This window comes from Choloepus didactylus, chromosome 5 (assembly GCF_015220235.1).
Source record: "Choloepus didactylus isolate mChoDid1 chromosome 5, mChoDid1.pri, whole genome shotgun sequence".
NCBI lineage: Eukaryota > Metazoa > Chordata > Mammalia > Pilosa > Megalonychidae > Choloepus > Choloepus didactylus.
The window spans coordinates 58,380,547-58,400,749 of record NC_051311.1 but is presented as its reverse complement, the minus strand read 5'-3'; the positions used below and the strand labels follow the sequence as shown (position 1 = coordinate 58,400,749).

The window sequence follows — 20,203 nt, the reverse complement described above, 5'->3', positions numbered from 1 at the left end:
TGTATAATTATAAATGATATATGAAATAATATAGTTTATTCAATAAAAAGTTAAGGTGTATTACCAGTGACCTCATCTTTTACAGTTGGTTGACATTTGTATATAGCTATGCCATGTATTACTTTCTTTATCTTACCAAGTTGCTGAAAAAAAGAATGAAGCCGTGGACTGGTCTAAAGTGCTTTATGTACTCTCTAGGGAACAAAAAACGTGTATTTTAATAAAATATTTAGCTGCATGAATGAATTATTCACTCTGCTTATCTCTTATTTTTTTTAGATGAGCTATTGATAATATAAGTATACATGTAAGTAGGTATAGGCCTTGTATCCACACATGCAAAGTTGTAGACTGTAGTTAATAGATTCGTGGAATTGTGGAGCTTGAAAGGACATGACATATCATCTAGTTAGTCATGAGTCCACGAGAGTTTTAGTTAAATCTTCTTCCTGTAATAGTACACTGAACCCCAACCATAGGCATGATTTCTATCCACTTAGGCTTTTTTTACATATATATCTATATTTATAAATGCATATAGCTATGCATGCATGTGTGTGTGCGCGTGTGTATGTAATAAGAAACAGTTGGGTTCAGTAGTTGAAATAATTGGTGAAAAGGCATAAAAATCTTTTAATAGTTAGCACTATCCTATCAGTCAGTGATAGTCTTCCAACCAGATTCAAGAAATCCTCATTTGGTGAGATTCCAAGAGCAGAAAAATCAGATTTAAGATAATTGGGAAAGCAAGTAAGACATTTCTAATTTCAAAGTTCTAAGTCCTGCACATTGAGTACGTATTATAGCAATGCAGATACTAGGCAATGGTTTTAGGGTATAGCAGTTTGGAAATATGTACACTTGGTTCTAATAGTAGTGTGAGGTCTTGCTGAATTTCAATTAAATAATTTTTGTACGAGGCTTTTTCCATAAAGTTCCAATAATTCTATCTGACCTCACAGGGTTTTTGTGATTATTAGGCTAGTCTTCATGGTTGATTATATTATCATTTTAAATTACCTTTTAATTTTCAGCTGATGTAAGTGAAATAGATAATGTAAATTAATTAAAATTGGATTTGCTCAGTGTTTATGCTCTAGGAGATTTCAAGAGACAAACAAAAATATAAGGTTCAAAACAAATGTACGATTTGGAGTTGTGGCATTTTATTATTCATACCTTGCTTATTTGTTATATTTTTAATAGACAATCATATTGGTTTACATGTAAGTAGCTATATACCATGTAATGTGTGGAGTTATAGATTTAAGCTACAGTTACCTCTCTCTTATAACAGGGAACTGTGATCTTCACCTGACCCTTTGCATGTATCCTGTTTGTGATCATCTGTGCTCTCTTGTGAAGAACATTCTGTCTCACTGAAATTCCTATTACTGTTTTCCTGCCTGAAGTTCTGCACTTACAATTTTCCTTTATTTTTCCCCCTCCAATGTGCTGAATTTAGATGGTTCCATGGCTGCTATATACCTTCCCCCCTTGCTGTTTGGATTGGTTTTGCTGGCTTTAGTAATTGTGTTCCCTGAAGTATCTAGCTCCTTCATGTATAAAACAAAACCAGTAACTGAAATGTCTATTCTTGGAATGCCATTTTTTGAAATATCAGTGATTCTATTTGATTTGCTTTTAAAATTGTCATGTCATCTTTAGAGGCTTAATTCTTCTTTGTTTTACTCCCAGTTTTACTATTATGATTGAAAAAATATTTTTTGGATACCATATCACCAACTGCAAAGAAAACCACGTGAATTTGGTCATTTTTTAACATGCTTCTCTCTTTCTCCCTGTGGTTTTGAGGGATCCAAAGTCTAAATAAAACATCATCAACATGGATATATAGGTAGAGGACTTATTCACATAAGAATAAATGGATGTCATTAAATGTCTTTAATTCATGAGTTCATTTTTTGAGTTGGGAGCCAAAAAAGAAAAGGGGGATGAGGTGGGGACTGAGGAGAATAGCCTTTACAGATTCTGTGTCATCTAATGTATATGTTTTTGAGACTTTATGCAATGATTCTCTGAGGACTTACTCTGTATACTGATATAGTAACATTCTTCCGTAAATAAACAGATTTCAATACCTTTCTAGTGCTGGTGAAAACTTCAGAGTGGGCGTGTATTACAGTTGAGCTTGAATCTACTGAAGAGGAAAGCATTCATTCTTTCAGGATATCAGATGTTTAAAAAACCTTCCATTTGTTGGTCTGAGTGGTGGAGGAGAGAGGGCGATGGTGGGAAACATTTAGTTTTTTGGGTCCGTCTTCAGGCATTTACTCACTTTTGCTTTGCCTATCTTAATCCAGCTGTTTAATCTGTGGTCATTTTGGTGGTTGTGAAACCCCTGAAATAACGCTTAATAAAAAGTTTTTCATGTATGTGCATTATTTTGTGGGGATGGTTTATGACTTTCAGTAGATAATAGAGGCCTCAGTTCACCAGTCCACCCCCACCCACTTCTAATACTTCTGGGGTGTTTCTTCCTCTCATACCAGATGGTTTGGAAGACAGCTGTAGTCTAAAGATCTTACAGAGGCTTTTGATTATGTTGCAAAAAAACTTCCATGCAATAGCAAGACCTGCCTATCACTGGTAGATAATGATGCTGTAGTAGACATATGTTTAAAGAAAAATAGAAGGTTATTTTTAAAAAAAATGTCTCTTCATTGTTCTTTTCCTCAAAGCATTCCCCTGCAACACCCACCTAGTATGATGTTTCGTAAACAGTGAGTGCTTAATAAATGTCATTGACTGATGCATTGTAGGAGTGGTAGTCTATGGAAAACTTTCCTTGAAGATTTGCTTACTATGTTTTCATTGCTTGTGCCTCTTATTACTAACTTATGTAATGATTTGAGGCATATGACTGTTATTTTGTGATTCTTGGATAGCTGCTATCTAAATATGTTTAATTAAGAATTATTCTCTGACTCCTTTCAGGGAGTAACGAAAGCAGTGACCCCGTTTATGAGACCCTCTCTGTTTTCAAATTTTGTAATGGATTGTGTGTATGTTATTTTGTTTATTTTACAGTGAGGGAGATAAACCTGCAGGAGATCAAGGAGGATTTGGAATTGGATCCAGAGGAGAACAGTAACCTTTTTATGGGCATCCTTATCAAGGGACTGGCCAAGCTGAAGAAGATCCCAGAGACAGTTAAGGCAATCAAAGAGCGCTTGGAGCAGGAGCTAAAGCAAATTGTGAAGAGGTCTACAACTCAGGTGGCAGACAGTGGCTATCAGAGGGGAGAGAACCTCACTGCAGAGAACCAGCCAAGGTAGTTGGGGGTACAGTTCTTGTTTTTTTGGTAACTATTTATTATTCATTTTCTTGGATGGGGGTAAGTAGATGCTTTTTTCTTGAATGTGGGACACTGTACTTAATATAAACCCTGATATTTGAAAACAGATTGACTAGGCATAAGCCAGCTGTCTGATTTTGGATGTACTTGAGAAGTTTTAAGCATATTGTCCATACTCAAATAAATGAATGAAAGAACATATGCACTAAGTACTAAGCTGTTTTCAAGACAATTTATGTTTATTATCTCATTTAATTTTTACTACAAATTTATGAGCTAGCCATTTGTACCTCCTTTTTGTAGTGAGAGAAACAGCGGCCAGACATTAAGTAGCTCAAGGTCACAGAGCAAGTAGCTAGTCCTAAAGTTGAACACGTGTCTATTTAATTTCAGAGTCCCTGGACTCTTTTCTGTCCCATGCTTTCTTCTTTAATGAGTAGTAATATTAGCCAAGAGTCAAATCAGTGTCAGGAATTGCTATATTTATTTATAATAACTAATAGGATTTGGATTTCACAATTCCTGTTTTATAAGGGGAAAACTAAAATTGTAATCATATCATGGAGTTCATGTTTGGCCAACCAGATTTTAGGACATTGTAGACTAATGTTGAGACTGACAATGGCACAAATATTTGAAATTGGGGCTTTCCTGGAAAACCCGAGATTCACTGTAAAGGAATCTCCATTCCCTCTTTCATTCCCCTGCCTTTCCCCACCCCCAAACACCCCCCCCACACACACACACCAGACTGTACAAGGGAAGAATTTGTTTGGCATGGGAAAAAGGCCAATGGAAACTATAGTTTAATATCAGAGCATAGGGTCTTCTCATTTGTTCAAGTGGTATGAGTTCCTGGGAGGTAATAGTGTGTAGAAGAGGATCATTGTTCCCTATGACATCTTTTAGGCAAGTTATTAAGGAAATCCTACTGTTGTACCTAGGGCCTTTTTTTTTTTAAAGAAAATAAACACATTTAAAGAATAAAATAATAATAACTTATTTAGCGTGGAATCCTTCAGACTTTCTTTAAATTTTTGAATTATTTTTGTCAATATTTTAAAAGGCTTTTGTGGACAGAATATTTTGGGCACTAACGAGTGAATAGGTATTTGTGTTGGTTTAGTGTCTATGGCATGAACCCATTTTATAAATTATACCACTCTGAAAATTTGAACCTAAACGCTTTATTATTATTAAATAAAATTGTATAAAGAAAGCGAATATTTGGGGTCAGCCATTTTCTTTTGAAGAGCAAAGATTAAATTCTTGGGTTAGGATTCCAAATGGCTGATAATTTTGAGTCAGTCTGATGGTTGTGTGCCATCAAATGCTTTAAAACTTTTCAATGATTAATTCCATGTGAACTGTGCTGGTTTGAATCTATTATGTCCCTCACAAAAGCCATATTCTTTTTTTTTTTTTTTTTTTTATCTTTGAACAAACAATATAATTCATACATACCTTTCCTATGAACAAGAACATTATTTTATGCAATATCATTAAACGCAGCTAAGAAGTTCAGGAAATTCAGCATTGATACAAAGCTTACATTCTGTATTTCCTTTTTTTTCTTGTGTCCCATCTGTGTTCCTTTGAGCCTCCTCTCCTCCGACTTCAGATCCCTTCCAGGATCATCCTTGGCATTTAATTTTCGTCTATTTAGACGGTCTAATTTTTTTTTTTCAATTGTGGAAAGATATATATAGCCTAAATCTTCCTATTCCAACCCTCCCTAGCATTCCCTTAGTGGGATTAATCACATTTAGAATGTTGCAATGCTATCACCTTCTGACCATCCATTTCTAGAAGTTTCCCTTCACCCCAAACCAAAACCCCTACTCTCATTTCTTAACTCCCCATTGCCTCTTCCCCCACTTCTTAGAACCCCTATTCTACTTTTCATCTCTTTGGTCATATTCTTTGATACTTTCTTTGTGTTTACCATGGGGCTTAAAATTAACCTCTTAAATCTATAACAATCTTGTTTTTCTTTGAAACCAACTTAACTTCAATAGGACACGTAAACTGTGTTCCTATACTCCTCCATTCCCCATCTTTATGTAGTTCTTGTCAAGAATTACATATTTTACATTGAGTCCAAAACCACCGATTTATCATTACAGTTTATGTATTTTAGATCCTGTAGAAAGTAAATAGTGGAGTTATAAATCAACAATACAGTAGTAATGGTCTTTATATTTACCATGTGATCTTTACTGGAAATCTTTATTTCTTCATGTGGTTTCAGTCAATTGTTTAGTGTCCCTTCCTTTGAGCCTACTTAGGACTGATCTACTGGTGATGAAGTTCCTCAGCTTTTGATTGTCTGGGAATGTTTTCATCTCCCCCTCATTTTTATCTTTCAGGTGTTTGTGAATTCTCCAAGTCTCTGATGGTTATTGACTTCTATTTGTATTCCATTGTGGTCAGAGAATGTGCTTTGAGCAAACTCATTTTTTTTATTTTTTATTTTATTGAAGCTTGTTTTTATGTCCCCGCATGCAGTCCATTCTGGAGAAAGATCTGTGATCACTAGTGAAGAACGTGTGTCCCAGTGACCTGGGATGCAATATTCTATATATGTCTGTTAAAAGTCTCTATATCTCTCTTTCCTTTCTTTGTTTCTCTGTCGGTAGGGCTCGCTTTAGTATCTGAAGTAGTGCAGGTCTTTTATTAGCAAAATCTCTCAGCATTTGTTTGTCTGTGAAAAATTTAAGCTCTCCCTTAAATTTGAAGGAGAGTTTTGCTGGATAAAGTACTCTTGGTTGGAAATTTTCCTCTCTCAGAATTTTAAATATGTCATGCCACTGCCTTCTCGCCTCCATGGTAGCTGCTGAGTAGTCATTACTTAGTCTTATGTTGTTTCCTTTGTATGTGGTGAATTGCTTTTCTCTTGCTGCTTTCAGAACTTGCTCCTTCTCTTCAGTATTTGAGAGTCTGATCAGAATATGTCTCGAAGTGGGTTTATTTGGATTTATTCTATTTGGAGTTCGCTGGGCATTTATGCTTTGTGTATTTATATTGTGTAGAAGGTTTGGGAAATTTTCCCCAACAATTTCTTTGAATGCTCTCTCTAGACCTTTACCCTTCTCTTCCCCTTCTGGGACACCAATGAGTCTTAAATTTGGATGTTTTATTTTATCTGTCATATCCCTGAGATCCATTTCGATTTTTTCAATTTTTTCCCCATTCTTTCTTTTGTTCTTTCATTTTCTGTTCTGTGGTCCCCGAGGAGGCTGAGTTGTTGTTCAGCTTCCTCTAATCTTGTATTATGAGTATCCAGAGTCTTTTTAATTTGGCCTACAGTTTCTTTAATTTCCATAAGATCTTCTATTTTTTTATTTACTCTTGCAATATCTTCTTTATGCTCTTCTAGGGTCTTTTTTTATGTCTTTTATATTCTGTGCCATGCTCTTCTTTAAGTCTTTTATATTCCATGCCATGCTCTCATTGCCTGTCTGTAGTTCTTTGATTAATTCTGCCAGGAACTGTGTGTCTTCGGATCTTTTGATTTGAGTGTTTGGGTTTGGGTTCTCCATGTCGTCTGGTTTTATCATATGCTTTAAGATTTTCTGTTGTTTTTGGCCTCTTGGCATTTGCTTTACTTGATCTTTAATTTGTTAGAATTGCAGCTTGGTGACATACACTTTCTCTAACTAACCAGCAGATGGCGTCCGTGAGTCACTTATTCCCCTCAAGTCAGTTCTCCCCAACTTTGTGGTATGTGGGGATCTGATTCTTTTGGGGTCCAATTGGTGCACTTAATTTGGGTGTGTTGTCGGTGCTGTCTGCCCTCAATGAGGGGTGTGTGCCTGAGTGGTTAGGGAGGAAGGGCAGGTTTAACAGTCAAACCTCCCAGGTGTTCCTGGAGATTTAAGGCTGTTCTCTGCTGCTAACACAAAAGTCCTTGGTATTGGCGTAGGTTCCCTGGGATTTCTGAGCAGTTCCCCTCTCCCTGTTGTGCTTTCCTGTTGGGGACAATTAAGGTAGCATATATAATATTCACCTTCAGTGATACCGGTAACATGCAACATGGCCGCCAGGGCTGATGCAAGAACAGCCTAAGCTATAATTAGCCTTCTTCTAGGAAGTAACAGTAGTTCCCGCCTAAGCAGTAGCTAGTTCACGCCTAAACAGTAGCCGCCCATTGGCCATCCACCCCAGCAACAGCTACCACCAATCCCAGACCCCCAGCAACAGCAACCGCCAATTCCCCTACGTTTGCCTTCCACCCTAGCAACAGCAGCAGCCAATCCTAGATCGCCATCCGTCCTTACTAGCCACTCCCTCCACCCTTAGAGTATATATACCCTGCCTCTTCAATAAAATTTTGCAGCTTGATCAGAAACCTGTCTTGCTGTCATTCCTCGTGTCTCTTGTCCCATACCATTCCTCCCTCACAGGACTCGGAGCCTCCGTTGAATGTCCCGCGGGCCGGGACACTTTCCCAGGACCTCTGTTTAGGGGGGAGGGCCGTGCCACGTCACAAGTGATCACCGGCCTCCAGGGAAGCCCTGGGCCGCCGGGCTGTATAGGGGTGTTCCCAGCCCGCTTCAAAGATGGTTGAATGGGACGCGTTAACTTCCCCCTTTCCTCACAGCTCCGCTCTCCCAGCTCCGGGACAATCAGCCGTGCGTGTATTCACGGCCGCTGTCCACGGCCGATATTGTGTCGTGTGAGCGGTGCTGTGGGAAAGACTCCCTGTCGGGCTGGGTTTCTTGTTTCGGCTCTGTGCTGTGTGTTCAGCTGGGCAGGAGCAGCCCCGCCCACTGGGAAGATGGCTGGGAGGCTGGGTTTCTCGGCTGGGCTCTGTGCTGTGTGTTCGGCCCCAGGCAGGACAGCCCTGCCTGCTGGGGAGACGGCTGCGAGGCTGGGTTTCTCAGCTCGGCTCTGTGCTGTGTGTTCAGCCCCGGGCAGGAGTCGCCCCACCCGCTGGGGAGACTGCTGCAAGTTGTGCAGTTTCCGTGGACCCGAGACAATCAGCAGTGGGTGTGGGAAGGGTATCCTCCACCCCAGACACTGAGGCGTTAGTCCAGACCGCTCCCATCTTATCTGCAGCTGTTCCCAGGCTTCTTTTATTTTTTTAAAAACTCCAACCCACCATTTCCCCCCAGTGCAGCGTGGCCGAGGGATTCAGCCTACTCACTCACTCGTTTCAGAATGCAGACTCCTGGTTTCACCAAACGCACGTTCCCTATGGCTTTAGCAGAACTTGTCCAGCTGGTGCTACTTTGGAAGTGGTGTTCTGGGTCTTTTCTGGGTTTTTATCTAGTATTTCCCACGGAGGTGTTTTTTCCTCTGTCTCACCTAGTCGCCATCTTAGGTTCCTCCCCCAAAAGCCATATTCTTTAGTGCAATCTTACGGAGTAGACTTCCTAGTTTTTTGATTAGGATGGGACCTTTTGATTAGTTTGTTTCCATGGAGATGTGACCCACCCAATTGTGTGTGGGACCTTTTGATTAGATCATTTCCATGGAGGTGTGACCCCATCCATTCTGGGTAGGCCTTAATTAGCTCACTGGAGGCCTTTAAGAGAGCTCATGGAGAGAAGGAGAAGCTAAGATATGTAATCCAGAATTTCCCCCTGGGAAAAGCTAAGAACTGACACAGACCCATACGCTTGGAGACGCAGACAGAAAGGTGTTTGGAGATGCTAAGCTAAGAGATGAAGCCCAGAGTTTGCTCTGGGGAAGCTAAGAGAGGACTCCCAGATGCTCACAGAGATACGCCCTGAAAGAACAAGCAATGATGCACAGGAGCTAAGAGACAGAAGCTAAAAGACAGAAGTCCAGAGACATTTTGGAGAAAGCCATTTTGAAACCAGAACCCAGGAACAAAGGACCATCAGACACCAGCCATGTGCCTTCCCAGCTGACAGAATCTTCAGGATGCCATTGGCCTTTCTTCAGTGAAGGTATTCTCTTGTTGATGCCTTAGTTTGGTCACTTTTATGGCCTTAGAACTGTAAATTTGTAACCTAATAAGTCCCCTTTATAAAAGCCAGCCCATTTTTGGTATTTTAAATAGTGGCAGCTTGAGCAAACTGGACCACTGTCATGCAAAAGTGATTGGCATTTTGCAAAAATCATTAGTGTTTCTATACACTAGTAAGGAGCCGGCTGAGGAGGAAACCAAGAAAAAAATTCCATTTACAATAGCAACCAAAAGAATAAAATGTTTAGAGATAAACTGAACCAAGGACATAAAAGACCTCTACACAGACAACTACACAAAATTGCTAAAAGAAATCCAGGAAGACCTAAATAAATGGCAGGGCATACTGTGTTAATAGATTAGAAGACTAAATATAGATGTCATTTCTACCCTCATTGATTTATAGATTCAATGAATTAACAATTAAAATCCCAACAACTTACTTTGCAGAAATAGAAAAACCAATGATCAAATTTATTTAAAAGGGCAAAGTGCCCAAATAGCCAAAAATATCTTGAGAAAGAAAAATGAAGTGGGAAGTCTCATGCTACCTGACCTAAAAGTATATTACAAAGCTACAGTGGTCAGAACAACATTGTGCTGGCATAAAGATAGGTATACTGACAAATGGAATGGAATTAAGTATTCAGACCCTCTCATCTGTGGACAGTTGGTCTTTGATAAGGTGGTCAAGTTGAGTCAACTAGGTCAGAGCAGCCTTTTCAACAAATAGTGCTTGGAGAACTGGATATCCACATCCAGAAGAATGAAAGAAGACTCCTGTCTCACACTTTATGCAAAATTAACTCAAAATGGATCAAAAGCCTAAACATTAGAGCTAAGACCATAAAACTTTTAGAAGAAAGTGTAGGGAAATAAAGATCTTATGATAGGAGGTGGTTTCCTAGACCTTACACCCAAAGTGCGAGCAATGAAAGAAGAAAGATAAATGGGATCTCCTCAAAATTGAATACTTTTGCACATCAAAGTACTTTGTCAGGAAAGTAAAAAGGCAGCCTACACAATGGGAGACAGTATTTGGAAACTACATATCAGATAAGAGTTTAATATCCAGAATATATGGGGAGATCCTACAATTCAACTTCAAAGAGAGAGGCAACCCAGTTAAAACGTGGGCAAAGGAACTGAACAGACACTTTTCCAGAAAGGAAATACAAATGACTTGGAGGGATATGAAAAGATGTTCAACTTCACTGGCTATTAGGGAGATGCAAATCAAAACCATAATGAGATATCATCTGATACCTACTAGAATGGCCATTATAGAGGGAAAAAAAACCAGAAAACAGACAACTACAGTGCTGGAGAAGATGTGGAGAAAGAGGTACAATTATTCACTGTTGGAGGGGATGTGGAATGGTGCAACCACTTGGAAGGCTGTTTGGCAGTTCCTCAGGAAGTTCCTCAGGCAGTTCCTCCAGCAGTCCCATTACTAGGTATATACTCAGAGGAACTGAAGGCTAGGACACGAATGGACATTTGTACACTGATGTTTATAGAGGCGTTATTCATGATTGCCGGGAGATGGGAGCAGCTCAAATGTCCATCAACAGATGAGTGGATAAACATATTGTGGGGGATGTGTTTCTGTGACTGTGTGTGTGTGTGTGTGTAATGGAATATTACACAGCTGTAAGACAGAATGAAGTCATGATGCATGCAACAATGTGGATGAACCTTGAGGTCATTATGTTTAGCGAAATTAGCCAGGAGCAAAAGGACAAATACTTGATGGTCAGTCTCACTAATATGAACTAACTATTGTAAGCAAACTCTGAGAATTTTAAGTTAATAATGCATTATCAAGAGGTGGAAAGAGGGTAGAGATTGGGCATTTGATGCTGACGAAAAACAGAATGTTCAACAGGATTGATTGTGAACATCTAGAAATGGAAAGCAGAGTACTGTCTTTTGGTAGCACAATATTGTAAGTATAACGAAGAAAGCTGAGTGTGAGTATGGTTGAAAGAGGAAGGCTAGGGGCATGTATGACACCAGAAGGAAAGGTGGAGGATAAAAACAGGAACTGTATAACTTAGCAAAACCTAGAGTGAGCAGTGATGATTAAATATAGAAGTAAAAGAAAGTTCCTACATGAAGGAGAACAAGTGAATGTCAGCATTACAAGGTGTTGAAAATGGGGTGGTATATAGGAAAAAAATACGGTCAATGCAAACTAGGGTCTATACTTAACAGTAACAGTGTAATATTTTTCCATTAATTGTAACAAAGGCAATACATCAAAGTTAAATGTCAATAGAGAGGGATATAAGAGAGGGGTATGGGGATTCTTGTTGTTTCTCCTTTTTAATTATTTTTATTCTTATTCTTTTATTTTTTTCTCCTTTCTTTGTTGAAGAAATGGAATAGTTCTCATAGATTGTGGTGGTGAATGCATAACCATGTGATTATACCAGGAGCTATTGATTATTCACTTAGGATGGATTGTATGGTGTGTGAATAAAACCGTTTAAAAAATAAACAGAAAGATATAAGTGCTGGAGAAGATGTGGCGAGAGAGATATAACTATTCACTGTTAGTGGGGAAGTAGAATGGTGTGGCCCCTCTGGAGGGCAGTGTAGTGGTTCTACAGGAGGCTAAGTATAGGGTTGCCATATGATCCTGCAACCTTGTTATTTGGTATATACTTGGAAGAACTGAAAGCAGGGACACGAATAGGCATTTGCTCACTGGTGTTTATTGTGGCAGTATTCATGATTTGTGATGGATAGAGATGGCTTAAGGGTACATCGATGGGTGAATGGAAGGGTGAATTGTGGTGTATACATACAATGGAATATTGAGGGGCTGCAAGAAGAATGAACTTGTGAGGCATGCAACTAGGTGAATTAACCTTGAGGACTTATGTTGAGTGAAATAAGCCAGAAACAAAAGGAAAAATATTGTAAGACCTCACTAATATAAACTAACTATTAATGAGCAAATGTTGAGAATTGAATTCGAGAGCATAGGATATCGGGATAGAACATAGGCAGAGATTGGGCAATCGAGGATGCAGGAGTAGAATATTCAATAAGGCTTATTGTAAAGGTTCCTAGATTGTAAGCTCTTACAGCAATCACATCTATTCCTGATTTTAACTGTTATTTAAGGGATGTTTATTTGGTAAAAAATTTATATTCTCTGTAGCACACTATCTAATTTAACCTGAATGGTCAGTTTATTTAAACAACATAATTACATGGAACCTAGAATGGGGAATGAGATCTTATTCTGCACAGATTAATGTAATACTCTGATACATCTCAGAATATTTTGGGAAAAAAATTTAAAAAAGTATTTTCAAAGTGTCCTTGAGGGAATGGGGACAAATGCAGAAATATTAAGCTTCCCCACCTGGGAAATTCCTGATATTCTTGCAAGCTTTAGGGACTCCCAATTTAATAAGTCAAGCCCTAGGTCTTGTGGCTTGCCCTTATGAAACTCATTCCTGCAAAAGAGAGGCTAAGCCTACTTATAATGTGCCTAAGTGTTACCCCCAGAGACCCTCTTTTGTTGCTCAAATGTGGCCTCTCTCTCAGCTAATATGCAGATAAACTCACAACCCTCCTCCCTATGTGGGACATGACTCCCAGGGATGTAAATCTCCCTAGCAACGTGGGACATGACTCCAAGGGATGAGACTGGCCTGGCATCGTGGGATTAAGAATGCCTTTTTGAATAAAGAGGTAAAGAAATGAAATGAAATAAAGTTTCAATGGCTAAGAGATTTCAAATAGAGTTAAGACGTCATTTTGGAGGTTATTCTTATGCATTATATAGAAGTTCCTTTGTAGTTTCTATTGTATCAGAACAGATAGAAGGAAATACCTGAATCTGTTGAGCTGTAATCCATTAGACTTGATTCTTGATGATGAGTGGATAACCATATAGCTTTTATTGCATGACTGTTTGATTGTGAAAACCTTGTGACTGACACTCCCTTTACCCCAGTGTATGGGCAGATGAGTAATAAAATAAAGACCAAAAAATATATGAATAATGGGGGGGATATAAGGGGTATGGGATGTTTTGGGTGTTCTTTTTTATTTTTATTTTTATTTTTTTCCCTTTATTTTGGAGTAATGAAAGTGTTCTGAAATTGATTGTAGCGATGAATGCACAACTGTATGATGATACTGTGAGACTGTCTACTTTGGATGGATTATATGGGGTGTGAATATATCTCAATAAAATTGCATTTAAAAATGATTGACATTTTGCTTCCGGAGGTTTGGAATTTTGGAAAGATATTGTCAGTTAACCCTTGAAGCTTGCGTGGTGCTTTGTGTGCATCAAATTTTATTTGAGAGGGTGTTAGTGGCATTTACTTTAGAGAGGAGTAAAATTACAATACTTGGCATTATTATTATTTTTATTATTATTTACCATTCAGGGAATCTCTTGAGTAAAGGTATAAGAATCTGTGTTCTGGTTTGCTAAAGCTGCCACTATTCAAAATACCAGAAATGGGCTGCTTTTATAAAGGGGATTTATTAGGTTATAAATTTATAGTTCAAAGGCATAAAAGTGTCCAAACTATGGCATCAATACAAGGATACCTTCACTGAAGAAAGGCCAGTAGTGTCTGGAACACCTCTGTCAGCTGGGAAGGCACATGACTGGTATCTGCTGGTCCTTTGCTCCTGGGTTCTGGTTTCAAAATGACTTTCTCCAAAATGTCTCTGGGCTTCTCTCTCTTTTAGCTTCTCTCTCTCAGCTTCTATGCATCCTTGCTTCTTTCTCCCAGAGCATTTCATCTGGGGGTCCTCTCTTAATTTCTCTGGAGCAAACTCTGGGCTTCATCTCTTAGCTTAGCATCTCCAAACATCCTTCTGCTGCATCTCCCAGCCTCTCCAAACATCTGGGTCTGTGTCAGCTCTTACCTTCTCCTGGGGTCAAATTCTGGATTACATATCTTAGCTTCTCTTCAAAATGTCTCTCATAGCTTCTCTGAGCTTCTCCTCTCCATGAGCTCTCTTAAAGTACTCCAAAGAACTAATCACTGGATGGGTGGGGTCTAACCCATGGTTGGGTGAGTCACATCTTCATGGAAACACTCGATCAAAAAGTTCCGCCTAACAAGATTGGATTAAAGATCATGGCTCTTCTGGGTCCATAACAGTTTCACACTGGCACAATCTGTTTTTCTTAAATAAAATTGGAGCACAGGTAAAACGAACCATGAATCCTCCCTCTTCAATATATATTTTCTTCCCCTATCCACCAATGAAACAGCCTGTTCTGAAACATTAGCCTATAGATGCTGCTCTAAGGCAAGATTCCAGTACAGTAACTTTCCCTATAAGTTTCATTGTTTATCATCTTATTAAGTATATTTTGGTTGAGATGCATCAAGCCTGTTTTCATTTGTCTTTATGTAAAGAGAATTAATGTTGTGTGCTAGCATTGTAGAAGCAACCAAGTTAGTGAATTCTTGTCTTGCTTTCCATTGCTAAAGAGTCGGAATACTTTTTCAGCCACTTTTTAGAATTTGTTTTGGTGCCCCACTTTTTAATTTATTTTATTATCTGCTGGGATAGTAGAAGAAATATTTTGTCTTTTCTTTTCATTTGTAATCTATCTAGTGTCTATAAGCCTCCAGTTACTATTAAAGGAAAATATTCAACTACTTTTGTTGTCAGTTTGATAAACATTAGGGTAACATGTGTCTTGTTAATCTACGAGAACCACCTGCTACCCATAATTTCCCCAGAAAGGCAGGCAGCATCTTCAACTTCAGATGTTGAAGGCCTGCAGCCTTTACAACTTACAACATTTCTTCAGCTCCTGCTGCCTAATTGTTGATTCTTTTCCAAAATCTAACTTATGAGCATTTTTATATCATTTTTGTTTCATTTTTGAACTGAAGTAAGTTCTCCAATTTAACAAGGAAGCAAAGCATGAGGAATAGGTGGAAGAAAAAAATCTCAATATTTAACAAGGAAGCAAAGCATGAGGAATAGATAGAAGAAAAAAATCTTCCCAAAGGTGCAGTATCTTTTTTTAATGCAATTTTATTAAGATATTGTCACATGCCATACAATCATCCAAAGGGTACAATCAGTTGTTCACATTATCATCATATAGTTGTGCATTCATCACCACAATTTTTGAACTTTTTCATTACTCCAAAATTAAGATAGGAATAAAAATAAAAGTAAAAAAGAATACTCAAAATATCCCATTCCCCCACCCTACCCCTATTATTCATTTACTTTTTGTCCCCATTTTTCTACTCATCTGTCTATACACTAGAAAATGGGAGTGTGAGCCACAAGGTTTACACAATCACACAGTCACACCATATAAACTATATAGTTATACAATTATCTTCAAGAATCAAGGCCACTGGTGGTTGCAGTCCAACAGTTTCAGGTATTTCCTTCTAGCTATTCTAACATACTAAAAACTAAAAAGGGATATCTATATAATGCATAAGAGTAACCTACAGAATGACCTCTAGACTCCTTTTGAAATCTCTCAGACACTAAAACTTTATTTTGTTTAATTTCTCTTCTCCCTTTTGGTCAAGAAGGCTTTCTCAATCCCACGATGCCACGGCCAAGCTCATCCTCATAAGTCATGTCCCACATTGCCAGGGAGATTTACATCCCTGGGAGTCATGTCCCACATAGGGAGGAGGGCAGTGAGTCCATCTGCAGAGTTGGCTTAGAGAGGCCTCATCTGACATCAAAAGAGGTTCTCTGGGGATGACTCTTAGGCAAAATCGAAGGTGCAATATCTTGTCAAAACTGTGGGAGAGAGAAGAAAATGGAAAAAGAGAATGAATGGCATGTGGGAAGCAATTACTCCGTCAGTGTGAAAATGGCCCTGTTTAAATATGAAGGCAGAAAATTCATTACAACGGAAGATGCTGGAGGCCTTGTTTGACTTTGGTAAAACCATTAGTCATGAAGAAGATAGAAAAGGTTGAAGAAGTTGGATCCTCAGCTGCCAGGGACCCTTTTTCCTTTTGGAAGGAGACCATTTCAGGATGTTCCTTGACCTTTGTTATGAATGAAGATTAAGTTTCTGAGATCAGAGGCAAAGGTGAACCTTAACATGTTCTGTGCTTATTGTGATATTGAAGAAAGATACATGGAAAACACTGTGAAGAAATATAGTTTAATGCTAATAGTTTTTTTAGGTACTGTTTTTGTTTGCTAAAGCTGATGAAATGCAGTATACCAGACATGGATTGGCTTTTAATAATGGGAATTTATTAGTTCACAAATTTACAGTTCTAAAGCCAAGAATGTGTCCAAATTAAGGCATCAATAGGATGATAACTTCCCTGAAGAAAGGCTGCTGGCTGGTGATCTCGGACTCCTCTGTCACCTGGCCAGGCACATGGGAACATCTGCTGGTCCTTCTCTCCTGGATTTCATTGCTTTCAGCCTTGTCTCTGTTTCCAGTGTATTCTCTCTCAGCTCCTCAAGGGGCTTTTTCTCTAAACCTCTCTTGAATTTCATCCCTTAGTTTCTTTATGTATTTTATCTTCTTGTAAAGGACTCTAGCAAGAGTTAGATTAAGACCCACCTAGAATGAGTTGGGACACATTTCAGTTGAAATAACCTAATCCAAAGGTCCTACCCATAATAAGTCTACACCCACAGGAATGGATTAAAAGAACATGACCTTTTGTGGGGTACATAGAACTTCAAACTACCACAGGCAGTAAAGGCTGTAGTTTTTTTTTTTTTTCTCTATTTTGCAACTGCTATATTAACTTATAGTGAAAAGTAAATTCATTATTTTCAAATTAATTTAAAATATTACTCAAGTTATTTTAATCATAAGAAATTATTAAAACAAATGCCTATTGGGGTATAAACTTCCAGAAAACTGAATTTCAATATTTGAAAGAATGTGAGACATTTCATGTTCATTGAGTTTCTGTTTTTGATATATGTGTGTGCATTTGGTTAGTTTGTGACTGCCCTTGAATGGAAGCTTCTAGAAGGGATTGAGCTATTTTGCATTGTTTGACCCCATATCACAGAATCTAGGACAGAGCCCACCTGATTTATAATAAAATATTTGTTGAATGAAAGAGTGAATTAAAATCGCATTTATTGGATATCTGCCATGGACTATGCACTGTGCAAAAATCCGAAGTAAAACAGACACGGTTCCTGTCATCATGGAGTTTAAGGTATAGAGGAGAAAAAAGACATTAATCAGAGAGAACCCCCCAGGCAAGTATGTTATTATCAGCTGTAGTAAGTACTATAGAGGATAAACAGTGTGCCATGAGAGCATATGAACCAGATGGACCTGATCTAGTTTGGGAAAATGAGTGTTAGGAGGTGTCTTTAATTTTTTTTTTAATAATAAAATAAGACAACTTTACTGTTATTTTATACTGCTTGTGATTGTCAAGCTCCTTTCATTTGATATCACCTACCAGTGTTTTACAAGTTGTGCAGTTAGCATGATGTCGACAAGTAAGATGCAAGAAGGAAAGCAGCTGGATTCTTGATATGCCAGTTTCAAAGTTTTGCTGACCTCTGTGTTTTTTGATGATTATTGCCAAGTGTGCTTTTCTTTGGGATAATACTGATTTTTAATGTCATCAATAATGTTTGAATGTTCCTATATTCCTTGCCAACAGATTGTATTATTGAACTTTTTTAGCTTTCACAATCTAATAAGTGAAAAGTTGTATTTCTGAGATGGTTTTGAGTTATATTTTTCTTTTGATGAGTGAGGTTTAATTTCATATCTGGGATTTTCTTCAAAATGACCTGGGGTGAGAGTGATTAGAGATAAAGATAAAACAAGATTAGTCATGAAGTTATAAATACTGAAGCAGAGTGATGGGTGCAGAAGGGTTCGTGATACTGTTTATTTTCCTTTTCTTAGGTTTGAAATTTTCGATAATACAATGTTCAAATAATGTGTATGTCCTTTTCAGTGAAATATCTATTTTTCTAGTTTGTTGTTTGTCTTTTTATTGATTTGGAGGAGCTCTTTATGTATTAAGGAATTAATTCTTTTATTGGGATATGTATTGCAGTATTGCCCCCCCCTTCTGTTTGTCTTTTGACTGTTTATAATGTTTCTAACCACGAGAATCTTTGTTTTTATTTTTATGAAGTCATATTTATCAATGTTTTCTTTTACAGCTTCTGGGGTTTGTGTAAGACTTAGGTCTTTAGCACTCTGAGATGATAAATAAGTTTTCCCAAACTTTCTTTAGCACTTTCATACTTTCAGCCTTAATAGTAGATCTTTAATACATCTGGAATCTGAAGGAGTGGCTATTCTACTTTTATCAGATGTAACACTTATTGAACTGTATTGTAATGGACTGTCCGCCCCTTTCATTTCTGGCTCCTATGTTTCTGGCAGTGTTAGCTGCATGTTTGCTGAATAATTCTAACCGTGAATTATTTACTTTATAGTCATGGTTCTTTTCAAGGTTGGTGTTTGCCTCATTTCCTAAATTTTTTTTTTCCTTCTTTCTTAGTCTATGGAGCCTTTATATTTGCTGAAACACACTATTGCTCTAGAAGTTGAAAAAATACACTTTTCAAATGTATTTTCAATTGGGAGAACAGAACTCAGTGTGAGAGCATGCTGATGTAATAGACCATTCTTATAGAGTAGTTTTATCTGTGATCAAATCTAAAGGCTCAGGCCCAAGGTTAGTTTTTAGTGCAAGTCAGTGTTTATGAAAAGAGAAATAAATGAAATAGTTCTCATGATTTCTTTTAGATCTGTGGCTAGAGTCAGGCATGTATTTCTTTTTCAAATAAGTAACATTTTCTTTCGTCTCTTTTCCTATATTAGTTACTCTTCTAAGTATCTGCAAGGCAGGACTTGGTGGAATTGGTCATTTTATTTTACAGAAAAGTCATTTAAGATCAGCTTTGAAGCAAGGTCAAGCATTTGTCCTTGTGGCTTCTGGTAGCCATTCCCAAGCTCTGCATGTAGCACCTGGACATGCTTGGAATCAGGAAGGGCCTCGATGTAATTTAGATGAGGAGTTAATTCGAATCAAAGCAAGCAGGAAGCAAGTAAATTTAACTTCAGTGATTATGATTCCATTTGATTAAATCTCTACTTTTGATTAGATGTATCAGTGAGAACATACTTTAAATACACCCAACTATTAAGTACTGAAGGATATGAATAGGATGAACAGGGACATATAGAAGAAATTCCATATTCTTCAACTAGGATATATCCCCTGCAGCTTTACTGAAATATTTTTAGAACAAATAAAAGGAATTAATTATTTGCGTATGGAACTTATTACTCTAATTGTCAACTAAAATAAACAGTTTATAACCATGGAAGATAGTACTGGCCCCAAATTTATGTACTTTCTAGAAAGATTTAAATGAATAAACTTGTGATAGCTCCATGATATATAAGGCCAATTGATAATGTCAGTAATGCCCATTGTTTATCTGTATACATGAAGTTGGACAGCTGTCTTTCTGAAAGTATATTATCCTTTTAATATAGTCTGTAGAGAAACGGTGCTTGACTTAATAGGAGTCAGAAGTCTTACTCAAGGTTAGATTTCTTCAATTTTTATGTGTAGCAGCACTAAAAATAAATCTGCTTCTGATTTTTCTTGTTTTATATTACCAGAGCAGGTTCAAATTAGAGGTAAGACCAGTTAAGGGGATACTAGATAAAATCTATTTCATGGATTGTTGATAACCTTATTTAAGTGTCAGCCTTAGTGCTGTGTCAAGGCCATATCTTCCTTTGGCAGATAGTGGAAGCTGCCTCAGGTCTTGTAACTTTCTGTATACTTTCTGGTATTACAAAAGGCATGCTAGGCTCAAACTGACACTGAAACTCTTTTCATTGTAAAACAAACAAACAAAAATAATTGTGACAAATGAAATTCTTCCCTTGGTGATATTTAGAGGTGGTGTCAGGTATGATTGAAGAACCTTCA

General features: G+C 37.8%; 1 protein-coding gene across 6 annotated transcripts in view; it reads left to right on the top strand.

Moving 5' to 3' along the window:
* Positions 1-20,203, top strand: part of EXOC4 (exocyst complex component 4) — a 953,704-nt gene that overhangs the window by 136,873 nt on the left and 796,628 nt on the right. For all 6 annotated transcript variants that reach the window (XM_037836132.1, XM_037836133.1, XM_037836135.1 and 3 more), the window contains one exon: positions 3,052-3,295. In XM_037836132.1, the coding sequence (XP_037692060.1) occupies positions 3,052-3,295 (244 nt within the window). The remainder of the gene's footprint in view (positions 1-3,051; positions 3,296-20,203) is intronic.